Below are 26,299 nucleotides of genomic sequence, written 5' to 3' on the forward strand. Positions count from 1 at the left end.
ATATATATATATATATATATATATATATATATATACATACACAGTCGTATGCAAAAGTTTAGGCACCCCTGACAATTTCCATGTTTTTCATTTATAAATAATTGGGTGTTTGGATCAGCAATTTCATTTTGATCTATCAAATAACTGAAGGACACAGTAATATTTCAGTAGTGAAATAAGGTTTATTGGATTAACAGAAAATGTTCAATATACATCAAAACGAAATTAGACAGGTGCATACATTTGGGCACCCCAACAGATAGATTGCATCAATATTTAGTAGAGCCTCCTTTAGCAGAAATAACAGCCTCTAGATGCTTCCTATAGCCTGTAATGAGTGTCTGGATTCTGGATGAAAGTATTTTGGACCATTCCTCCTTGCAAAACATCTCCAGTTCAGTTAGGTTTGATGGTTGCCGAGTATGGACAGCCCGCTTCAAATCACCCCACAGATTTTCAATGATATTCAGGTATGGTGACTGGGATGGCCATTCCAGAACATTGTACTAGTTCCTCTGCATAAATGCCAGAGTAGATTTTGAGCAGTGTTTTGGGTCGTTGTCTTGTTGAAATAACCAGCTCCGGCGTAACTTCAACTTTGTGACTGATTTCTCAACATTATTCTCAAGTATCTGCTGATACTGAGTGGAATCCATGCAACCCTCAACTTTAACAAGACTACCAGTACCAGCACTGGCCACACAGCCCCCCACCAAATTTTACTGTGGCTAGCAAGTGTTTGTCTTGGAACGCTGTGTTCTTTTGCCGCCATGCATAATGCTCTTTGTTATGACCAAATTACTCAATCTTTGTTTCATCAGTCCACAGCACCTTCTTCCAAAATGAAGCTGGCTTGTCCAAATATGCGTTTGCATACCTCAAGCGACTCTGTTTGTGGCGTGTGTGCAGAAAAGTCTTCTTCCACTTCACTCTCCCATACGCTGAATTGTTGAACGATGCACAGTGACACCATCTGCAGCAAGATGATGTAGGTCTTTGGAGGTGGTCTGTGGGCTGTTTTTAACCGTTCTCACCATCCTTTGCCTCTCCAATATTTTACTTCTGGCCTTAACAAGAACTGTGCATGTGGTCATCCATTTCCTCACTATGTTCCTCACAGTGGACACCGACAGCTTAAATCTCTGAGATTTTTGTAGCCTTCCCCTAAACCATAATGTTGAACAATCTTTGTTTTCAGGTCATTTGAGAGTTGTTTTGAGGCACCCATGTTGCCACTCTTCAGAGGAGAGTCAAAGAGAAGAACTTGCAATTGGCCACCTTAAATACCTTTTCTCGTGATTGGATGCACCTGTCTATGAAGTTCAAGGCTTAATGGGCTCACCAAACCAATTGTGTGTTCCAATTAATCAGTGCTAGGTAGTTACAGGTATTCAAATCAACAAAATGACAAGGGTGCCCAAATTTATGCACCTGTCTAATTTCGTTTTGATGCATATTGCACATTTTCTGTTAATCCAATATATACATATACATATATATATATATATATATATATATATATATATATATATATATATATATATATATATATATATACACACATACATACACACACACTTTTGAGCCCTTCCCAGTCAAACACCTTGAAAACACAATTTATGCTTACCTGATAAATTTATTTCTCTTGTGGTGTATCCAGTCCACGGATCATCCATTACTTGTGGGATATTCTCATTCCCAACAGGAAGTTGCAAGAGGACACCCACAGCAGAGCTGCTATATAGCTCCTCCCCTAACTGCCATATCCAGTCATTCAACCGAAAACACGCAGAGAAAGGAGAAACCATAGGGTGCAGTGGTGACTGTAGTTTAAATGAAAAAAATTACCTGCCTTAAAATGACAGGGCGGGCCGTGGACTGGATACACCACAAGAGAAATAAATTTATCAGGTAAGCATAAATTGTGTTTTCTCTTGTAAGGTGTATCCAGTCCACGGATCATCCATTACTTGTGGGATACCAATACCAAAGCTAAAGTACACGGATGAAGGGAGGGACAAGGCAGGTACTTAAAAGGAAGGTACCACTGCCTGTAAAACCTTTCTCCGAAAAATAGCCTCCGAAGAAGCAAAAGTATCAAATTTGTAGAATTTTGAAAAAGTATGAAGCGAAGACCAAGTCGCCGCCTTGCAAATCTGTTCAACAGAAGCCTCATTTTTAAAGGCCCAAGTGGAAGCTACAGCTCTAGTAGAATGAGCTGTAATCCTTTCTGGAGGCTGCTGGCCAGCAGTCTCATAGGCTAAGCGGATTATGCTTCTTAGCCAAAAAGAAAGAGGTTGCCGAAGCCTTTTGACCTCTCCTCTATCCAGAGTAGACAACAAACAAAGCAGATGTTTGTCGAAAATCTTTAGTAGCTTGTAAGTAAAACTTGAAAGCACGAACCACATGCAGATTGTGTAATAGACGTTCCTTCTTTGAAGAAGGATTAGGACACAAGGATGGAACAACAATCTCTTGATTGATATTCTTGTTAGATACCACCTTAGGTAAAAACCCAGGTTTGGTACGCAGGACTACCTTATCCGTATGGAAAATCAGATAAGGAGAATCACATTGTAAGGCAGATAACTCGGAGACTCTGCGAGCCGAGGAAATAGCTACCAAAAAAAGAACTTTCCAAGATAAAAGTTTGATATCTATGGAATGAAGAGGTTCAAATGGAACTCCTTGAAGAACCTTAAGAACCAAATTTAAGCTCCATGGCATAGCAACAGGTTTAAACACAGGCTTGATTCTAACTAAAGCCTGACAAAAAGCCTGAACGTCTGGAACATCTGCCAGACGCTTGTGCAAAAGAATAGACAGAGCAGAAATCTGTCCCTTTAAGGAACTAGCTGACAATCCTTTTTCCAAACCTTCTTGGAGAAAGGATAATATCCTGGGAATCCTGACTTTAATCCATGAGTAACCCTTGGATTCACACCAATAAAGATATTTATGCCATATCTTATGATAAATTTTCCTGGTGACAGGCTTTCATGCCTGTATTAAGGTATCAATGACTGACTCGGAGAAGCCACGCTTTGATAAAATCAAGCGTTCAATCTCCATGCAGTCAGTCTCAGAGAAATTAGATTTGGATGGTGGAAAGGACCCTGAAGTAGAAGGTCCTGTCTCAGAGGCAGAGTCCATGGTGGAAAGGATGACATGTCCACTAGATCTGCATACCAGGTCCTGCGTGGCCACGCAGGCGCTATTAAAATCACAGATGCTCTCTCCTGCTTGATCTTGGCAATCAGTCGAGGGAGCAGAGGAAACGGTGGAAACACATAAGCCAGGTTGAAAGACCAGGGCGCTGCTAGAGCATCTATCAGCGTCGCCTTGGGATCCCTGGACCTGGATCCGTAACAAGGATGCTTGGCGTTCTGTCGAGACGCCATGAGATCCAGTTCCGGTTTGCCCCAATGATTAATCAATTGTGCAAACACCTCCGGATGGAGTTCCCACTCCCCCGGATGAAAAGTCTGACGACTTAGAAAATCCGCCTCCCAGTTCTCTACACCTGGGATATGGATAGCTGATAGGTGGCAAGAGTGAATCTCTGCCCAGCGAATTATTTTTGAGACTTCTAACATCGCTAGGGAACTTCTTGTTCCCCCTTGATGGTTGATGTAAGCCACAGTCGTGATGTTGTCCGACTGAAATCTGATGTACCTCAGAGTTGCTAACTGAGGCCAAGCCTGAAGAGCATTGAATATCGCTCTCAGTTCCAGAATATTTATTGGAAGGAGTGTCTCCTCCTGAGTCCACGATCCCTGAGCCTTCAGGGAGTTCCAGACTGCACCCCAACCTAGAAGGCTGGCATCTGTTACAATTGTCCAATATGGCCTGCGAAAGGTCATACCTTTGGACAGATGGACCCGAGATAGCCACCAGAGAAGAGAATCCCTGGTCTCTTGATCCAGATTTAGTAGAGGGGACAAATCTGTGTAATCCCCGTTCCACTGACTGAGCATGCATAGTTGCAGCGGTCTGAGATGTAAGCGTGCAAACGGCACTATGTCCATTGCCGCTACCATTAAGCCGATTACTTCCATGCACACCGAAGGGCGCGGAATGGAATGAAGAACACAGCAGGAATTTAGAAGCTTTGATAACCTGGACTCCGTCAGGTAAATTTTCATTTCTACAGAATCTATTCTATAATCCCTAGAAAGGAAACTCTTGTGAGTGGGGATAGAGAACTCTTTTCCTCGTTCACTTTCCACCCATGCGACCTCAGAAATGCCAGTACTATGTCCGTATGAGACTTGGCAATTTGGAAGTTTGATGCCTGTATCAGGATGTCGTCTAAATAAGGGGCCACTGATATGCCCCGCGGCATTATGACCGCCAGAAGCGACCCTAGAACCTTTGTGAAGATTCTTGGGGCTGTAGCTAATCCAAAGGGAAGAGCTACAAACTGTTAATGCTTGTCCAGAAAGGCAAACCTGAGAAACCGATGATGATCGGAATGTGAAGATAAGCATCCTTTAGATCCACTGTAGTCATATATTGACCCTCCTGGATCTTAGGTAGGATGGTACGAATAGTCTCCATCTTGAATGATGGAACTCTGAGGAATTTGTTTAAGATCTTTAGATCCAAAATTGGTCTGAAGGTTACCTCTTTTTTGGGAACCACAAACAGATTTGAGTAAAAACCCTGTCCCTGTTCCTCCTTTGGAACTGGATGGATCACTCACATAACTAGGAGGTCTCGTACACAGTCTAAGAATGCCTCTCTATTTATCTGGTTTGCCGATAATTGTGAAAGGTGAAATCTCCCTTTTGGGGGGGAAGCTTTGAAGTCCAGAAGATATCCCTGGGATATAATTTCCAACGCCCAGGGATCCTGAACATCTCTTGCCCACGCCTGGGCGAAGAGTGAGAGTCTGCCCCCTACTAGATCCGTTACCGGATAGGGGGCCGTTCCTTCATGCTGTCTTAGAGGCAGCAGCAGGTTTTTGGCCTGCTTACCTTTGTTCCAGGTCTGGTTTGGCCTCCAGACCGTCTTGGACTGAGCAAAAGTTCCCTCTTGTTTTGCATTAGAGGAAGTTGATGCTGCACTTGCCTTGAAGTTTCGAAAGGCATGAAAATTAGACTGTTTGGCCCTTGATTTGGACCTGTCCTGAGGAAGGGCCTGACCTTTTCCTCCAGTGATATCAGCAATAATCTCCTTCAAACTAGGCCCGAATAGGGTCTGCCCCTTGAAGGGAATTTTAAGCAGCTTAGATTTTGAAGTCACGTCAGCTGACCATGATTTAAGCCATAGCGCCCTACGCGCCTGTATAGCAAAACTAGAATTCTTAGCCGTTAGTTTAGTCAAATGAACAATGGCATCAGAAACAAAAGAATTGGCTAGCTTAAGTGCTCTAAGTTTGCCAAGTATGTCATCCAATGGAGTCGCTACCTGTAAAGCCTCTTCCAGAGACGCAAACCAGAACGCCGCAGCAGCAGTGACAGGAGCAATGCATGCAAGGAGCTGTAGGATAAAACCTTGTTGAATAAACATTTTCTTAAGGTAACCTTCTAATTTTTTTATCCATTGGATCTGAAAAAGCACAACTGTCCTCGACAGGGATAGTAGTACGCTTTGCTAGAGTAGAAACTGCTCCCTCCACCTTAGGGACTGTCTGCCATAAGTCCCGTGTGGTGGCGTCTATAGGAAACATTTTTCTAAAAATAGGAGGTGGAGAGAACGGCACACCTGGTCTATCCCATTCCTTAGTAATAATTTCTGTAAACCTTTTAGGTATTGGAAAAACATCAGTACACACTGGCACTGCAAATTATTTATCCAGTCTACACAATTTCTCTGGCACTGCAATTGTGTCACAGTCATTCAGAGCAGCTAAAACCTCCCTGAGCAATACGCGGAGGTGTTCAAGCTTAAATTTAAATCTAGAAATATCAGAATCAGGTATCTTTCCTGAGTCAGAAATATCACCCACAGATTGAAGCTCTCCTTCCTCAGCTTCTGCATATTGTGAGGCAGTATCAGACATGGTTCTTAAAGCGTCAGTATGCTCTGCATTTCGTCTAACCCCAGAGCTATCTCGCTTACCTCTAAATTCAGGTAGTCTGGCTAATACCGCTGACAGTGTATTATCCATGACTGCCGCCATGTCTTGTAAAGTAATCGCTATGGGCGCCCTAGATGTACTTGGCGCCATTTGAGCATGAGTCCCTTGAGCGGGAGTCAAAGGATCTAACAGGTGGGGAGAGTTAGTCGGCATAACTTCCCCCTCGTCCGATTCCTCTGGTGATAAATGTTTTAAAGACAGAATATGATCTTTATTGTTTAAAGTAAAATCAGTACATTTGGTACACATTCTAAGAGGGGGTTTCCATCATGGCTTTTAAACATAATGAACAAGGAGTTTCCTCTATGTCAGACATATTTATACAGACTAGCAATGAGACTAGCAAGCTTGGAAAACACTTTAAATCAAGTTAACAAGCAAATATAAAAAACGGTACTGTGGCTTTAAGAGAAACAAATTTTGTCAAAATTTGAAAAACAGTGAAAAAAGGCAGTAAATCAAACGAAATTTTTACAATGTATATAATAAGCTAACAGAGCATTGCACCCACTTGCAAATGGATGATTAACCCCTTAGTTCAAAAAACGGATCAAAAAAACGACAGACGTTTTTTAACAGTCACAATCAACTGCCACAGCTCTGCTGTGGCCCTACCTTCCCCAATAAACGACTTTAGGACCTTTTGATATGTCCTGTAGCATTCAGGGGACTTCTGAGGAAAACTGGATGTCTCAGTCTGTAATTTTAACTGCGCAAAAAAGAGCTAAAATAGGTCCCTCCCACTCATACTACAACAGTGGAAAGCCTCAGGAAACTGTTACTAGGCAAAAATAAAGCCAGCCATGTGGAAAAAACTAGGCCCCAATAAGTTTTATCACCAAAGCATATATAAAAACGATTAAACATGCGGCAAACGTTTTATATTGCATTTATATAAGGGTATTACCTATGAGAGTAAGCATGATACCAGTCGTTATTAAATCACTGTATTCAGGCTTAACTTACATTAATCCGGTATCAGCAGCATTTTCTAGCATTTCCAATTCTAGAAAAATTTGTAACTGCACATACCTCATAGCAGAATAAACTGCACGCCATTCTCCCACTGAAGTTACCTCACTCCTCAGACATATGTGAGAACAGCAATGGATCTTAGTTACAACCTGCTAAGATCATAGAAAACTCAGGCAGATTCTTCTTCTATTTCTTCCTGAGATAAAATAGTACAACTCCGGTACTATTTAAAAAGAACAAACTTTTGATTGAAGAAAATAAACTAACTATTTTTCACCACTCTCTCTTACTACCTCCATGCGTATTGAGAGTTGCAAGAGAATGACTGGATATGGCAGTTAGGGGAGGAGCTATATAGCAGCTCTGCTGTGGGTGTCCTCTTGCAACTTCCTGTTGGGAATGAGAATATCCCACAAGTAATGGATGATCCGTGGACTGGATACACCTTACAAGAGAAATATAAATAATAAAAAAAGTTACATTTTAAACTAATACCTTTGTTCTTCACTTAGAAGAAATGTTCTATTTAATTTTAAACATATATATATATATATATTAGGGTTGCACCGATATAATTTTTTTATGACTGAGTACAAGTACCAATACTTGTTTTCAAATACTCGCCGATACCAATTACCGATACTTTTTTTTTAATGTCATGTGACAGTTTACCAAGCACAATACAGACTAATTATTTAAGATTCCTTATTTATAATTATAAAGGGCTATAATTCAGAAACATTATCAAATAATAAAAAAGTTCACTGAACATGTTTATAAATAAAAAATATTACAATAAAATATTACATTTAAAGGGGTGATGCAATTGGGTTGTAGGGCTGTTATATAACATCAATCTGACATTTGTATGGAGGTTCGACTCTAAGTTGAACAGTCTTTCACTTTCCACACTACTGCATGGGGCAGAAAGATATTTTTGGGCCATTTTAGCCAGAGCTGGAAATCTGTTTATTAACTGCCCAGTACTTCAGGGGTTTGTCTGAACGAGGTACAGTGATCTCTCCTACAATAATACAAATAACAGCAATTTGTATTGGCACAACAGTAGTAAACAATTTTTAGTTTATGGGAACATGCAGTTTGAAAAAACGCCACAAGATAGCATATGGGTAGGAAGTGGAGGTATCAGTTTAAGTATCGGTGCATTTGCAGAAGTACAAGTACTCATGCAAATACTTGGTATCGGTATCGGTGCATCCCTAATATATATATATATATATATATATATATATATATATACACATATATATATACATATAGCACACAGATGAAGTATAGCACTCACTTGCAAGCATTCAGCTAAGATTAAAAGCAAAACTGGAAGAGTTAGTTACCGCATCTGGCCAAAGGGGACAAGCCCAGGTACCACGTCAGGGTCTCTCCCAAAACCTGGGTCCCTAATACAGCCATACAATGCAAGCTCTCAATCAAACAAACTGGGAACAAGTCATGGGTGCACAGACTTATGTAATCCCCCTAGACATATACAAAACACAAAAGGGAGTGCACTCTCAGACTGGACTGGGTACACATCCTATGACCCCTGAAACATGCACAGCTCTGGGTGCTTAATAGCACTCACAGGTAGCAGGTACCATCCCCAGACAAGTCTGGGTGCAAGGCCCATAGGGAAAATTACAAAACAAATTAATACACACAGAGGACGTCTAGCACTCACTTGCAAGCATTTTTGCAAGTTCCCAGATTGTTCGATTAAGAGCTTGCATTGTAGGGATGCATTAGGGACCCAGGTTTTCGGAGAGACCTTGACGTGGTACCTGGGCTTGTCCCATTTATTTATTTATAAAATATTTTACCAGGAAGGATACATTGAGATTTCTCTAGTTTTCAAGTATGTCCTGGGAAGATGCGGTAACTAACTCTTCCAGTTTTGCTTTAAATCTTAGCTGAGTGCTTGCAAGTGAGTGCTGGACTTCCTCATTGTGTTGTATTTTTTTTATTTTTTTTTGTAATTTTCCCTATGGGCCTTGTACCCAGACTTATCTGGGGTTAACTGCCTGGGACTCTGGGAACGGTACAGCTACCTGTGAATGCTATTGAGCACCCAGGGCTGTGCATGTTGCAGGGTCATAAGATGTGTACCCAGTTCAGTCTGAGAGTGCAGTCCGCTTCCGTGTTTTGTATATACATACATACATACAATCTGCTAAGTGAAGAACATAGGTATTTGAAGTATTTCTTAAAGCACCTTCAGCTTTAGCAGTTGTCCTAGCACACCTTTTGTAGCCCCATAGAAGTTTATGGGAAAAGGGAGTTAGTACGACTGTGCTATCCAAACTCCAGAATATTTGTGCGCTCCACTTGTAATCTAGGCCTTAGTTTGCTTGTAGGACTTTAGGGATACATTACTAATTTTCTATACTATATGTTAGTGAATATCAATATTCAGTTACTGTAATTGAAGATGCAGCGCTTCACAGCATTTTACTAACATACTACACATTCATTAGGGAACGTTAAACACTATATACATTGTATACACCTCCCTCTAATCATGTGTGCCACAATGTATAAACAAACATTTCACTGCAGGTATCGAAATGAGAGTTGATGAAAAAGTGCAAAAATGACAGGTCTGTAAAGCAGTAGTAAATGTCTAGTTCATTCTCTCACAAACAAATTCATCTTTTTCTTGTTATAACAAATCGATCACTGAGATGTCAGTCTCTATCAACTAACTGTAAGGTTTGCACAATCTTTCCTGCAGAATAAGTAGAAAGCACAATTAATAGAAACTGAACTCTTTATGAAGCGCAACATCACGGTAAAGAAGAGCATAATTAAGCAAATAAAACAGTAAGCAATTTGCACAATTTGTCTCTAAAAAACATATATACACAGAAACAGTTAACAAGAAATACACATTCATTTACCGTTATCTCTTGCAAACATCGCTGGATGCATCTGTACATAAAATACATATAAATGAGTTGCAGTGAGACTGGTATCCGGAAGATAAAGTAATAACTTATCAGGAGATGCCTCTGTGCTGGTCAGTAACCCCTGGGGCAGACAGGACAAAAAAACGACTCAGTCTGAGAGATACTATCGTGAAATAATAAGGGCAGAGGACGGCTGTAATGCAGAGTAATGAAGGTGGTGGGGTGTAATTTTAATGCAGAGTAATGGAGAGTGATGGGCTGTATTCCTTTAATGCAGACTGATGATAGGCTGTGCTCTTTCCTTCCACCCTATAAAGGTGCACACAGGAGCTGCATAATTCTCCAGGATCCTCACAGCAAACATGAACAGCATCCAGTCCATTGCAGACAACTACCAGAAGTTCAATCCCAGAGCTTACCTGCAGAACAATTATGTCCCACCGCGGGCAGACTTCTCATGTGAGGACAGTGTTGTACCCTGGAAGCTGCGCTGCCTAGCAGAGGCATGCTCCAAAGGTAAACTGCTAATGCTTAAGTCTGCAGGGATCGAATAGACAATATACTGCAGCTTCTGTTGCTCCTGTATACATGTTTTAAGTCTTTAATATATTAACAGGTCATAGAAGTCAAAACTACCTCTTTCTCTTAGTATTTTTTTTTAATGAAACTTAGTTTGCACAAAGGCATACTGGGGTGAGCTCAGGAGCATGCATGTCTATTGACCAGATCAGGTGGTTCAGGCAGCAGTAAGAACATTGTGGAAGGTTTGTGTTTCACTAAGATGGTGCACAAAGGAAGAAGCAGGCCTAGGCATGAGGGATACATACAGATATCTAATGAGAACATACAGTCCTAAGCATTTTGATTATTCCAGCATTTATGTTTAGGCGTCAGCTGTGCTGGTTTATACTTTATACACCCCTCAACACCAGGTTACCAGACCTATCAGGTCACACCTAGAACAAATGCATTTCAGAGCAGTACTACACAAAATTGCTTTGAGAATATACAGTCAGGTAGGTAGTTGAGGCCTGTGGCTTCTTGCTATAATTCCAACAGAAAAATGTGGAAGTGTGAAGACTAAACACAAGATAAGACTCTAGAGTGGACTCTAAGAGTGGTACTCGTGCGAGAAAATAGCTTAAAATATAACTTTTATTGTTAGTTGATTAGTGCAGTGATTTTTAACCTTTTTTTTGCCGTGGCACACTTTTTTACATTAAAAAATCCTGTGGCACACCACCATCCCAAAATTTAAAAAAAATCACACATTGTAGCCTAATACAGCATATATATATACACATACACACAAACACACAGATACTGTATGCATTGTGCTGCTATGCCATGCCTCCTACAAACTACCCCTGCACTGGGAGTAAAAAACAAGCAAAGTTTAAAAAATATGTCACACTGTTGTCAGTCTGCCGTGGCACACCTGAGGATCTCTCAAGGCACACTAGTGTGCCACGGCACACTGGTTGAAAAACACTGGATTAGTGTGTCTACACTTTTTAATCAACTAACAATAAAAGTTATATTTTAAGCTGTTTTCTTGCACAAGTACCACTCTAGAGCCTGGGCTTAGAGTGCTAAAGGTGCATACTATCTTGTGGTTAGTCTTCACACTTCCACATTTTTCTGTTGAAATTTCAATTTATGCACAAGCACCAACCCACATATATTATTATTCATTCCAGAAGTGTGATAAACTGTTGATCGCACTCAGTAATTAACAATAGTGGGGATTGCCTAAATAGTGCCATTGTTTCAATTCTCTCTTTTGATTGCTACAATTTCAGCCTGAAATAGTCTAACCTCATGTTATCAGTGCTGTATGTATAGTATAACGATGCCACATCAGGGAAGTACAGACTCCTTACATGTAGCTAGGCCTCTACTTGCAAATCCATGTCTCCTAAACTGCCTCGCCTCTTAGTAGCTCTCATTGCTTGCTCTCCTCACATTCAGGTGAGATTCGTGGGCGCACACTGGTAGATATTGGCTCTGGGCCCACTATTTACCAGCTGCTGAGTGCATTTGAGCTGTTCCAGGAAGTGGTGATGACTGATTATCTTGAGGTGAACCGGGAGGAAGTCAAGAGGTGGATAGATGATGAGCCGGGTGCATTTGACTGGAGTCCATACATCAAGCATGTCTGCAGCCTGGAGAGCAAGGGGTGAGTGCCAGCAAAAGGTTAGAATTCCTACACATCCCATACTATGCTTTTGTAGCTCTAGTCATTAATAATCTGTCACCTTACATGGAAAGCAAACATAAATAAAGCTGTGTTAAAGGTGCTGCTGGACTCCATTCAAAAAATGTTATCAGACAAGTGCCTTATGATATTGTGTTAGGGTTATCAAATTTGGATAATGTAAACCTATATGGTACTGGAAATCACTAAAGCACAAACAAAGCACTAAAGCAAATACTTCGGACAAAATTGTGTAGTCATTTAATTGGCTGATCATATCGGTTACAAAGTTTAAAAAGTAATTAGTACTTAAGTAATTTAAAAAGTACTGACTTATTTATACTAACAATAAATCCACAAGTATTCTTATAATTTTGGTTAAATCTAACACCAACAAAGACAATGGGAATTGTGTAGTGTACAGTTACTGAGGCTTAGGGAATTATAAACATATAAAGCAATGTTTTACCTACTCCTAGAATATAATAATATTTAAAACACTAATTTTGCAACTTATTCTAAATCCTGTTATAGTGACACAAAGATTTAACATATGACTTGGGGGGGGGGGTCCGCCCTTCAGGTTAATGCATTTTCCTAAATGTACTTTTTTTAATTTATTTTTTTATATGCAACTTAGGTATTGCTGAAACGGACATTAAAGGGACATGAAACTCAAAATGGTTATTTCACGATTCAGATAACGCATACAATTTTCCAATTTGCTTCTTTTATCTGATTTGCTTCATTATTTTGGTATTCTTTTCTGAAAAGCTGATTGGTGTCTGCACATATATGCCTCTCATTATTAGCATTCCAATGTGTTCAGCTAGCTCCCAGTAGTGTACCGCTGCTACTTCAAGAAAGGATACCAGGGGAATGAAGTAAAATGGAAAACAGACGTAAATTGGAAAGTTGTTGACATATGTATGCTCTATCTGAATCAAGAAAGAAAATGTTGGGTTTCATGTCCCTTTAAACACAAATGGATTGGAGACACATGTAAAACAACTTTACAACTTTCTTCTATTATCAAATTTGCTTCATTTTATTGGTATCCTTTGTTAAAGTCATCTTTACTTTATTGAAAAAATATTGTTATTTTATTTGGCAGCATGCACGTGTATTTAGCCATATGGCAGTAGTGTTTGCAACAATGTTCGTAGCATTGAAATACAAAGTAGTAAACACTGCTGCCATAGAATGCTAAATACACATGCACGTGCCTAAGTTTCAGCCTACCTAGATGTACTCTTTAACAAATGATACTAAAAGAACCAAGCAAAGTTGATAATATAAATAATTTGGAAAGTTGTTTAACCTTTTAACGCCGTCATAATTACACTGGGCTTTAGAGCCGAGTGCGCTTCCTGGATTTGATCGCGGTCTGGAGGGCGTTCCTAGGGTTATTGGGACGCCCCCCAGACCCGATCCAATAATTGAAATCTCGCGATCGTGATTTCAATTTGTCTACATCGGAACAGTTGTTCCGATGTAGACACTTTAACCTTGGCAGGAAAGGGTTAAAATGGCCTGCTCTATTTGAATCATAAATGTTTAAAGGGACAGAGCACTGTTTCCAATGACTTGTTATACTAACTGAAGAGTATAAAATGAATGAGAAATTGTTCCTTGAGGTTTATTTTTGAATATGAACTAGCTGATTTTGCTTTTTGAAACCACAACCCATTAAAATGGGTTGAGCTTACAAGGCTACACATTCTCCTTACATTATCACTCTTTATACACACATATACTTGTATACTTAGAGAGAACTGAAAATGAACATTTGAGAACTTATCTTTATGACCCTCTCCCCCCTTTATTCTCCTGGTAACGTTTATACAGCCTTCCATAGTAAATACTTAAAGGGACATTAAACCCAATTTTTCTTCAATGATTCGGATAGAGCAGCAATTTTTTAGCAACTTTCTAGTTTACTCCTATTATCAATTTTTCTTCGTTCTCTTGCTATGTTTATTTAAAAAGCAGGAATGTAAAGCCCATTTTTGTTTCAGAACCTGGGTTATGCTTGCTTATTGGTTTGCTAAATGTAGCCACCAATAAGCAATCGCTATCCAGGGTGCTGAACCTAAAATGGGCCGGCTCAGAAGCTTTAAATTCCTGCTTTTTAAATAAAGATAGCAAGAGAATGAAGAAAAATTGATAGGAGTAAATTAGAAAGTTGCTTACATTTGCATGCTCTATCTGAATCACAAAAGAAAACATTTGAGCTTAGTATCCCTTTAAGTATTGAAATGTTCAGTATAGGTGGGGATACAACAGTCAATTTCAAATAACAAAATAAAGCTAAATAGATGTTTATGTAATTAATTTAATAAATAGATGGATTGATAATTACAGTAAACACCTCTTGCTTTTGTGTAAAAACTGTACTTTATCCCACGCTCCCTATAGAGATCAAAAAGCTAAATCTGTATCCTAGGATGTTCTAATTCCACTATTTGACTCGCAGCATGTGCAGGTAGTATTTGCTTTTAGTTTCTCTACGCAATGTTGGACAGCACAATTTTACACAAACCAAGATGTGTTTAGTATCATTTAAAAGGGATGTTAAAGTCAGAATTTAAAGGTGCAAAATGTTTAATGCAAATAAAACAACATTTATATTTCCTTTGGCTGGTTTTAATGTGAAATAGCTCTGAAAATTGTGCTTTTCCAACTCTCTCCAAAGACTCTGAACTGTCTTCATTAGAGGTAATCCCTTATGTGCTGAGCCATTTCACACATCCTTGTTGTAGCTGCTTTCAGCCTTTTGTACTCATTTCACTCAAAAAAAGAAGTCCTACAGAAATGCCTAATTATGGTAAAAAAAAATCCATTATAAATATGTAGTGTACACAGTAAATAGAACCACAGAGTAATTATTTTCAAGCTATTTTTAAGTGATAGTAAAGTCCAAATTAAACTTTCATGATTCAGATAGGACTAGTCAGTTTAAACAGCTTTCTAATTTACTTTTACCATTAAATTTGCTTTGTTCTCTTGTTATTCTTAGTTGAAGGCCAATACTAGGTAGGTTCATATGCTAATTTCTAAACCATTAAAGGCCGCCTCTAATTTGAATGCATTTGAGAGTTTTTTCACAGCTAGAGGGCGTTAGTTCATGTGTTTCATAAAGATAACATTGTGCTCATGAACGTGAAGTTATTTAACCCCTTAACGACCAAGGACGTACGCCACACGTCCTCAAAAAAAATGCAGTTAATGACCGAGGACGTGTGGCGTACGTCCTTGGTCTGGAAAGCAGCTGGAAGCGATCCTGCTCGCTTCCAGCTGCTTTCCGGTTATTGCAGTGATGCCTCGATATGGAGGCATCCTGCAATAACCCCCCTTGGCCATCCGATGCAGAGAGAGACACTCTGTGGCCCTCTCTGCACCGGACATCGATGGCCGGTATCGTTGGTGGGTGGGAGCCGACTTGGGAGGCGGGTGGGCGGCCATCGGTGAGATCTGGAAGGTGGAGGGGGGCGGGATCGGGGGCGCGCACGGGGGGTGGCGGGCGCGTGCACGGGACGGGAGCGGGTGGGAACCGCTACACTACAGAAAAAAATTTAAAAGTAAAATGTCAAATAAAATTAAATACTTATTTTTTCCAAAGCATCTAAGGGATCTGGAAGGGGTGGGGGGTTGGTCTTGGGGGGGGGGGGGGGGAAGCTACACTACAGAAAAGGGACATTTTTTAATAAAAAAAAGCATATTATTCACTAAAATGGGTACTGGCAGACAGCTGCCAGTACCCAAGATGGCGCACATTAAGTCAGAGGGGGAGGGTTAGAAAGTTGTTTGGTGGGGGATCAGTGAGGTTGGGGGCTAAGGGGGATCCTACACAGAAGCATATGTAAATATGCAAAAAAAAAATGCAGAAAAAAGCCCAAATTTTCCTTTTATTTTAGTACTGGCAGAGCTTCTGCCAGTACTTAAGATGGCGGGGACATTTGTGGGGTAGGGGAGGGAAGAGAGATGTTTCGGAGGGATCAGGGGGTCTGATGTTTCAGGTGGGAGGCTGATCTTTACACTAAAGCTAAAATTAACCCTGCAAGCTCCCTACAAGCTACCTAATTAACCCCTTCACTGCTAGCCATAATACACGTGTGATGCGCAGCGCCATTTAGCAGCATTCTAATTACCAAAAAGCAACGCCAAAGTCATATATGTCTGCTATTTCTGAACAAAGGGGATCCCAGAGAAGCATTTACAACCATTTGTGCCATAATTGCACAAGCTGTTTGTAAATGATTTCAGTGAGAAACCTAAAATTGTGAAAAATTTAACGTTTTTTTTAATTTGATCGCATTTGGCGGTGAAATGGTGGCATGAAATATACCAAAATGGGCCTAGATCAATACTTGGGGTTGTCTACTACACTACAGCTAAAATTAACCCTAGAAGCTCCCTACATGCTCCCTAATTAACCCCTTCACTGCTGGGCATAATACACGTGTGGTGCGCAGTGGCATTTAGCGGCCTTCTAATTACCAAAAAGCAATGCCAAAGCCATATATGTCTAATATTTCTGAACAAAGGGGATCCCAGAGAAGAATTTACAACCATTTATGCCATAATTGCACAAGCAGTTTGTAAATAATTTCAGTGAGAAAAATTGTGAAAAAGTGAACGATTTTTTTGTATTTGATCGCATTTGGCGGTGAAATGGTGGCATGAAATATACCAAAATGGGCCTAGATTAATACTTTGGGATGTCTTCTAAAAAGAAATATAGACATGTCAAGGGATATTCAGGGATTCCTGAAAGATATCAGTGTCCCAATGTAACTAGCGCTAATTTTGAAAAAAAAAATGGTTTGAAAATAGCAAAGTGCTACTTGTATTTATGGCCCTATAAGTTACAAAAAAAGCAAAGAACATGTTAACATTTGGTATTTCTAAACTCAGGACAAAATTTAGAAACTATTTAGCATGGGTGTTTTTTGGTGGTTGTAGATATGTAAAAGATTTTGGGGTTCAAAGTTAGAAAAAGTGTGTTTTTTTCCATTTTTCCTCATATTTTATATTTTTTTTTATAGTAAATGATAAGATATGATGAAAATAATGGTATTTTTAGAAAGTCCATTTAATGGCGAGAAAAACGGTATATAATATGTGTGGGTACAGTAAATGAGCAAGAGGAAAATTTCAGCTAAACACAAACACCGCAGAAATGTAAAAATAGCCTTGGTCCCAAACGGACAGAAAATGGAAAAGTGCTCTGGTCACTAAGGGGTTAAGAGAGTCAGCACTAATTGCCTGAATTGTAAGTCTGTCAAAAGATAAGGAGGCAGTCTGCAGAGGCTTAGATACAAGATAATTAGAGGTAAAACGCATATTTCTTTAACTGTGTTGGTTATGCAAAACTGGGGAATGGTAACTAAGGGGATTATCTATCTTTTTAAACAACAAACATTTTTGATGTTTACTATCCCTTTAACACACACAATTCATAGTTCAAAATGTAGTTTTATTCCCCCCCCCCCCCCAATCAATATTTTGGATTTTATACTTATGTTTTTTTAATATAAAAAAATACTAGAGATACAGTTGCAGAGGTTTTAACTCATGTTTACAGTATATGTATATTCCTACACATGACTAAATTAATTAAAGGGACATGAAACTCAAATTGTTTCTCTCATGATTTAGAAAGAGCATGCAATTTTAAACAACTTTCTAATTTACTTCTATTATCTAATTAGCTTCATTCTCTTGATATACTGTGCTGAAAAGCATATCTAGATATGCTCAGTAGCTGCTGATTGGTTGCTGTAAATAGATGCTTCGTATGATTGGCTCACCCATGTGCATTGCTATTTCTTCAACAAAGGATAGCTAAATAATGAAGCAAACTAGATAATATAAGTAAATTTGAATGTTGTTTAAAATTGTATTCTCTACTTGAATCATGAAAGAAAATATTTGGGTTTAGTGTCCCTTTAAATACCAGGCTTAAAATACTTGCACCAAAATCTTTATAAATTTCATAAAATGATCTATAATTGTTACACTTACCGAGGTTCTCCCTTTTATATAGATACCTGCAAAGAATTAGTTTGTTTAGCGCATATAAGAAAGGCTCTATGAGCGCTGACATTACCAAAATGAGGCTACAGCTTACTGTCAGGGTAGTACATGACAGCTAGGAGGACATACAACTGGTGGGGTCTTCTATATTTCTATAGTGAGGGGAGACTAAAGGTTTCAAAATAGGACCAATGATGTGAGGTATTTGTCATTGTTATGGAAATTACTAGGGATGTGCATTTGGGCTATTTGCTATGAAACAAATGACGAATATGGCCGCCTGCAGCATTCGTCTGTTTTCAGAAACGGATTTCTTTTTGTGAAAGTGCAAAAGACTAAGATCTGGATTTGCTCTGAAAATACCCAATGGCGGGGGCCCATTTTTCGGCATTTGTTTCATGACAAATAGTCCAAATGCACATCCCTAAAATTCACCTAGTAGCTGAACAGACACTCAGATAAAAGAGTTGGATTGCTGCTTTAAAATAAGGTGTATATTCCACTTTGTAGTGTGAGGGGCAACCACACACCCCTATCTTAAAGTTCCAAAATAAAGGCAAAATTAAACTTTAATGCAATTTTATAACAACTTTCCAATTTACTTCTGTTATCAAAATTGCTTTGTTCTCTTGGAATCTTTTATTGAAGAGTAAAACTAGGTAGGTTTATAAGAGCTCAGGAGTGTGCACGTGTATTTAATACTCTATGGCAGCAGTGTTTTGCAACATTATTTGTAGCTTTGTTACACAATGTGGTAAAACACTGCTGCTATAGAGCACTAGACACGTGCACACTCCTGAGCCTACCAAGTTTTACTCTTCAAAAAAAATATATAACAAGAGAATGACGCGAATTTAATAACAGAAGCAAATTGGAAAGTTGTTTAAAATTGCATGCGCTATCCGAATCATGAAAGTTTAATTTTGACTTTACTGTCCCTTTCACTTAGAAGTATTAAGTTGAAGATTCAATTACTAAAGAAAGTCTAAAAACAACAAATAATTTGTGTGTTGTGCATAATATCGTTACCATAAAATATAACTGATTTATATACATTGAAACAAAGGTGTAATGAAAAAAATATTTTCCAAAATGATTGCTGTGCTACCACTTTAAAAATACTTAAACTGAATCGTTCTAAATTTCTATTATATAGAATATTATATTAAAGGGACATTCCAGCCAAAAATGGGAGTACACATGGATACATTTCAGATTAGAATAGAAGTATTTTTGTAATATACATGTAGTAGCAAAAATGCTTATAACAAAAGATATAGCTGTTTCAAATGTGTATTTAAGTATGCAGCGTGCACCAGCATTTTAAATACAGCACTTGCTCAAAGAGCCTAAGGTGCTTTCACCATCTGGTAATGACTCAATTTGTTAATTGCTGACATGATACAAAACCCACTGGCGTTCTGAGCAGCTGCAGCACTTAAAATGCTGGTGCACTGAGAATATCTAGTTATGCTTCACATGCACGTGCATAGAAAAATGTTAACACAAACAGTTATAATGTTTAATAGAAGCATTTTTGCAAATACATGAATATTGGAAATATGTTTCTATTCAAAGATGTCATTCATCTATCTGCATTTATATTTTCACCGGAATGTCCCTTTAATCCAGGGAACATAATAATTAACTTGTGCTTTACTTGGGGTGACTACCCAGTAAAAAATATTCATTAACTACGATCAGTATATTACTACATGGTTACTGTAGATACATTTTTACTTGCTTCCCAATTTTCTAACAAACAGACTAATAACTATGTTATAGTATCTGATATGTTATTTACCCTCCACTTATTATTAAATCCCTTTTAAATTCATAACAATGATCAGTAAGTGGAAATTAAAATAAAATGTAAAAGATTAAACACATTGCTTCAAATAATCCCCTGACACACATTTCATAAATGCTACTTCAGAGTGGGGGGCACAGCTCAATTTTCCATATAAAATTAAAGCCATCTAAATCACTCCTCTGAGAACTCATCGGATAAGACCATTGTTGTCATGGCATCCTATTGGTTAATTTTTCCTTCTATCATTAAGAATCTATAATCCTATAATTAGCAAATAGAAGAGGTTGTTAAAATTATTAATGCAAACTAGTATATATAGAAAATGATCTTGCATTAGCTAATGTTATAGGTAATAAAGTAGCTATAGGATATAAAAGACAACAAAATCTAAAAGATCAATTGGTAAAAAGCCGCTACTTTCATGTGTTGAAACAATTAGCTATGAATACATACATAAAGAAAAGGGTTTTACATTCCTTTCATGATTTTGTTATATATATTTACAATAATTTTATTTTACTCTTCCATTCTGCCTAATCAGGGAACTCTGGCAAGAAAAGCAGAATCGCTTGAGGAAGCGGATTACCAGAGTGGTTCCAGTGGACATCCACCAACCCTGCCCACTGGGTAAAGAGTTCACCAGTGGGTCAGTAGATGCGCTTGTCTCTTCATTCTGCTTGGAGGCCTGCAGTCCAAACAGAGAGAGTTTTGAGCAAGCACTCAAGAATATCACTGGGCTTCTAAGAGCAGGTGGCCACCTCCTGTTGATAGGAGCTCTGGAGGAGTCTTACTATCTGGCAGGGGAAGCCAGACTAAGTGTGGTTCCTGTCACTGAGGAAGATGTGAGGACAGCCCTTTGTAATGCTGGCTACAGAATAAGGGATTTCCGAACCTACTCAATGCCTCCAAGCATGAAAGTTGGGGTGGATGATGTCAGTGGGATTTTCTTTGCCTGGGCCCAGAAAATGCCCTAAAAATAAGCATTTTGTCTGATCTGTGTATAAATGGTCAGAATTTACTAATTTTACACAATCTCTCTATGAAGTTATGCAATTCAACTACTTTCTGTATATAGTCTGTCTACATATATTAATTTTATTCTATGTTCCAGCTAGAATTTTATAGATGGACTTAAAACTATCACCAATAAAGATGGTCACTATCTAATGAGTTACTAAATGTTATTTAAATTCCTAATTAAATAAATGCATAAAAGTGTACAAGGACAAACCATTCTAGGACTTTATCCATTCTCCCAGCTATACTAATTTCATGTCATATCCATCACTCTCATTGGGACTGTCTACATTCCTAGAACTTGCCGAACCTTCAACAACTGGTTCCTACACAAGTACCTGTCCTCCAACAGCATTTGTGCTAACATGTGATAATGCCTGTTCCTCTAGATTATCTACCCTAAATACCCTCCAAACTGTTTTACATTGACAAATGAGAGTATGCATTCCTAGTTTCATCCCCACATGAGACTGAACTCACTGTAAGAGTTCCTACTCTGTCCACATAGATATTACATCTTCTCCTTGATATTCTACCCCACACAAGCTTTACTATGCCATTCTAGAATTCATGTGGTGTCCTCCTAGTCCAGCAGTAGTAAAGAGTTGGCAGCCCAGGGGCTACATTCAGACCCGAGGCTTACCCTGCAGCCCTTATTTCTCCACAACAACCTAGAATTTCCTAATTTCATACTATAAAACCAAGGTGCCCTCCCTCTCCTTTCATCTCTTTATTCCTGGGTTTTTTTTCTTCAAAAAATTAACAACATATGTAAAAATATACATTGATGAATGGCACTGAAATCACAACACAGGAATAAAGGGTCCAACACAAGTGATTAATGAACAGTGCACACTTTTGAGGATTTAGGGCTTCATATGGACTTTAAAGGGAGAGTCAAGTCCAAAATAAACGTTCATGATTCAGATAGGGCATGTAATTTTAAACAACTTTCCAGTTTACTTTTATCACCAATTTTGCTTTGTTCTCTTAGAATTCTTAGTTGAAAGCTAAACCTAGGAGATTCATATGCTAATTTCTTAGACCTTGAAGGCCGCTTCTAATCTGAATGCATTTCGACAGTTTTTCATCACTAGAGGGCGTGAGTTCATGTGTGTCATATAGATAACATTGAGCTCACGCACGTGAAGTTACCTAGGAGTCAGCACTGATTGGCTAAAATGCAAGTCTGTCAAAAGAACTGAAATAAGGGGGCAGTTTGCAGAGGCTTAGACACAAGGTAATCACAGAGGTAAAACGTGTATTATTATAACTGTGTTGGTTGTGCAAAACTGGGGAATGGGTAATAAAGGGATTATCTACCTTTTTTAAACAAAAATTCTGGTGTTGACTGTCCCTTTAAATATTACTGGCTGCCCCTTATTATAGGACAAAGTGTCTTGGCAATTGTAGCATTATATAATTGACAAGTATAGGTTTGCAAGTCTCTCATGCATGCCTCCAGCCATACACAAGACACTTGTGAGTCAATACTGAACTCTTGTAAATTATGCTATGAAACCACTTCTTTTTTAATAGGCCTGGATGGCAGCGGTACAAGTTATTTTGCCAAACAAAAATGCACATAAAAACATACATTTTAGAAAATGAATTTTTATTCTAACTTTTTATATGTTTTTTTTGTGGCTGCAATTTTTAATATTCATATGGTAGAATGGGAGTTCTAAAAAAAAGTTTAGCGTCCCTTTAAAGGGCCAGTCTAATTAAAAAAAAAATGACATGGTTCTCTGCTTAGGACCTGCAGCAATTCTAACAATTTAAAGCATGTAGTCCCCCCCCCCCCATTATAATAGCCCTGTAAATGGATATTTAACTAAATACAGACAAACCAAAGATTGGCTAGATAATTTTGTTTCCCCCTTTATATTAGTTGTTTAAATAGAGAAGATATCAATATGTTAAAAAGCCTGTTCTCTCCTCTGCCCCTTTAAATCACCCATATATGTTTTCTTTCTTTTTTTAATCTCTATATTACATACACAGTACAAAGAGAAGTAGAGGTCACCATTTTAAAAACTGGGTTTTTTTTTTCCACATCAAGTACTAAAAAAGTAAAAGACTTTAAATTATAGATACAAATACAAGTACCCTGCCAAAACACTGATCTTGCTCATTACTCTTGTTCATGCATTACATTCTAACAATTTATTTTCTCAATCTCCTTTCATGCTTATTACTTAGAGACATGAAACCCAAAACTTTTCATTCATGATTAAGATAGAACATGTGCTTTTGAACACATTTCCAATGTACTTCTACTGTCAAATTTGCTTCATCCTCATTGTATCTTTTGCTAAAGGAACAGCTTTGCATTACTGTGAGCTAGCTGAACACATCTGGTGAACCAATAACAAGAGGCATTTGTGTGCAGTCACCAATCAGCAGCTAGCTCCCAGTAAGGCATCGCTGCTCCTGAGCCTACTTCGGTAGGCTTTTCAACTAAGGATATCCAAAAAGAATGAAGTAAATTAGATAAGAGAAGTAAATTGAAAAGTTTTTTAAAATCATATGTTCTGTCTGAATCATAAAATAACATAACATGTCTCTTTAACCAAATTTCTATGCCACATCCTTCCAACTAAAATTTTCACTCAACTCCTACCAGGTATTGGCAGCACATATTAAACAAAATAAAAATCTTACGGGTCACAGTCAAGTAATACTAGGGACGAGACTATATATGTGCTTTGGTTCTGTATTTTAGGCTAATTACTGTTATGCCTGATGAGGTTTCTTATTGATTATACATGTATTCTCTAAGAATACAAGGGAGAGTGATGTCAGAACATTAATAAAAGCTAGTAAGTGCAGAATAATGCATCGAGCCTATAGGTTGTTCATTGCTCTCCTACAGCCCTAGCTTGTGTCATATTCTTTATTGCATTGTTTCCTGTATATATGTGCCTTATATCCACCATCCACACATTTCCATGTATACATTCCATGAGTGAGAAAGCCCCAACACAAACCCCTAGTTTTCCAATAGTGAGGCTTCAAAAAGCTCCTCTTCTCTTAATAAAACAGGCTGTGCGTAATCAAGAAATGAATTTATTGTGTTTAAGACAAATACATAATATTGTACAGCAGCAGGAACACCACATCTTCCTTGACTCCCTCCCCTATACACAGACAATAAGGCACCAACATGCAACCCCTCCCCGGCCCTTGGCACAGCAATGACACAGTGCCTGAAAAGAAACAGACCACTGCACAAGCAGATAATAAAGACAAAATATGGCATAATACATTTTCCACAAAAAAAAAAAAAAAAAAAGCTCATACTGTTACAAAAGCAAATAAATCTCTCTCAGCCAAATGAGTCACCAAAACATTGTGGGCTCCATCTGGTGGAAAGGGGTGCAAATACAATACATTTATGGTATACCCATCTCCATTACTGGTTTCCCACTTCATTGGCTTCTTCTATGTAAAATGCCACAAAAATGTATTTATATAGTGTGTATTGAGTGCATACAGTAATATGTCTGCTACCAGTTTGTATGACCAGTGAGAGACAGAATAATATAAATATTGTGAATGTACAGAGTATGAATTATGTGTGTTCCACAATATGCAAAAGATGATGCAGAGGAGCGTGCATGTGCAGGTGGACACTTGGTCCTATAAATGTACAAGAATGTTACAAGCAGTGAGTATGGGCCTAGCAGTATGCAGAGGGTGAGCAGCACACAGAGTTTATATACAGCACATGCAGCAATGTGGATCAGTGTGTATCTGAATGACATGATGAGCCTTGCGCATTGTAAAGAATAATGTGCGCTTCATGCAGAGCAGCGTGTGTATGAGAAGCAGTGTGTACTCCCTGTACTGTAGGCCTTACACACATTCTTTTTACTTCTCTCAGAAGTCTAACGATTTAATTAAGGCACTTTAAAAACCATCTTTCAAACAGGCCATCAAGTTTATGAGGCTTCATGTGTGGTACCATCTCTCAAAGAAGCGGCCCTAAAAGTAGATGCCGCAGGGCCTGAACCAGCGTGACTGCCCACAAGGCAGAGACCATCCCTGGGAGGTAGAACACAAATCTTTCCTCTTCTTGTTATTTTAGTCCAATTTTAGGACATCTGAATTAACCTTCAGTAAGTAGAGGCTGTCGTCCTTCAGAAAGCTGCAGGGGAGAAAATGTGGGATTTATTAATAAGAGAACCATGACATTTACTTTTTCCTCTCCCTGGTAACTAATGATGAATTCTTCTTTGTCTAATGTTAAAATACCCCTGAGCTTCTTCAACACATAACATAGCTGAAATAGAAGGCACACAAACTTACTATAATCAGATGCAGACATTGCTTGTAAATGATCTAGTTTACTTTTCAGAAGTGGTAGATTTGAAGAAGGCGTTGGGTGTGACAAAGATTGATACGATATAACACAAGTAAATACAAGCAATTTAGCTCTATACAAGGCAACACTACTATTTGAAATACATTTTATCCAAGTACAGGGATTGCTTTAAAACATCTGAGCAATGAGTCTACATTTTCAAAATCAACAGAGATTGTCAGGTAAAAGTGATTAAAGGGACATAAGTTTAAATTGACTGTTCTATAATTACCAACTAATAGCACTTACACTGTTTGCTCACCTACTTGTATTGATTCAGAAAAAGGTCTTACAGAAGATTACCTGGCAGGCTCCCGGTGCCACTCCCACAAATGGATACAGGAGAGACTGGGCAGAAACTGAGAAAAAATAGGTCCTTGGCACACTGCTTTTAAATGTTTCTGTCTTTTAATTAAAGTAACTCTAAAGTCAAATTAAACTTTCATGATTCAGATAGAGCATGCAGTTTTAAGAGACTTTCAAATGTACTTCCATTATCACATTTTGCACAGACTTTTTATATACACACTTTATGAGGCACCAGCTACGTCTGAGCATGTGCAAGAGTTCACAGTGTTGATGAGTCTGTGATTGACTGATGATACAGGGGGCTGGCAAATTAAAGGATTTTTTTAAATTCATTGCACTGCATTTTTTTTTGGCAATTCTATTGTGTTTAACGGTCCTTTGAAGAAATATTTAACCAAGTGAGATTGTTACTGTATCAGTTTATATATAATATAAAGAGAACTTTATTTTAAACCTAAAGAATAATTTTTTTTTAAAAACGCTCTGAATATTATTCTCAGGCTGACCTTTGTTTTGGGGGAACCCCCCCATAATATTAAGCATATGCATTACATTTAAAGGGACAGTCAACACC

At 38.4% G+C, this 26,299-nt stretch overlaps 2 protein-coding genes across 4 annotated transcripts in view; one reads left to right on the forward strand and one right to left on the reverse strand.

Moving 5' to 3' along the window:
* PNMT (phenylethanolamine N-methyltransferase) overlaps window positions 1-21,200 on the forward strand; it is a 41,468-nt gene extending 20,268 nt beyond the window's left edge. For both annotated transcript variants that reach the window (XM_053693963.1, XM_053693972.1), the window contains 3 exons: window positions 10,302-10,500; window positions 11,956-12,163; window positions 20,575-21,200. In XM_053693963.1, coding sequence (XP_053549938.1) covers window positions 10,347-10,500; window positions 11,956-12,163; window positions 20,575-21,007 — 795 coding nt within the window. In that variant the 5' untranslated portion in view covers window positions 10,302-10,346 and the 3' untranslated portion in view covers window positions 21,008-21,200. The remainder of the gene's footprint in view (window positions 1-10,301; window positions 10,501-11,955; window positions 12,164-20,574) is intronic.
* A 2,903-nt stretch (window positions 21,201-24,103) lies between these two features.
* Window positions 24,104-26,299, reverse strand: part of PGAP3 (post-GPI attachment to proteins phospholipase 3) — a 33,671-nt gene continuing 31,475 nt past the window's right edge. For both annotated transcript variants that reach the window (XM_053698054.1, XM_053698063.1), the window contains one exon: window positions 24,104-25,200. In XM_053698054.1, coding sequence (XP_053554029.1) covers window positions 25,137-25,200 — 64 coding nt within the window. In that variant the 3' untranslated portion in view covers window positions 24,104-25,136. The remainder of the gene's footprint in view (window positions 25,201-26,299) is intronic.

Source organism: Bombina bombina, chromosome 1, assembly GCF_027579735.1.
Source record: "Bombina bombina isolate aBomBom1 chromosome 1, aBomBom1.pri, whole genome shotgun sequence".
NCBI lineage: Eukaryota > Metazoa > Chordata > Amphibia > Anura > Bombinatoridae > Bombina > Bombina bombina.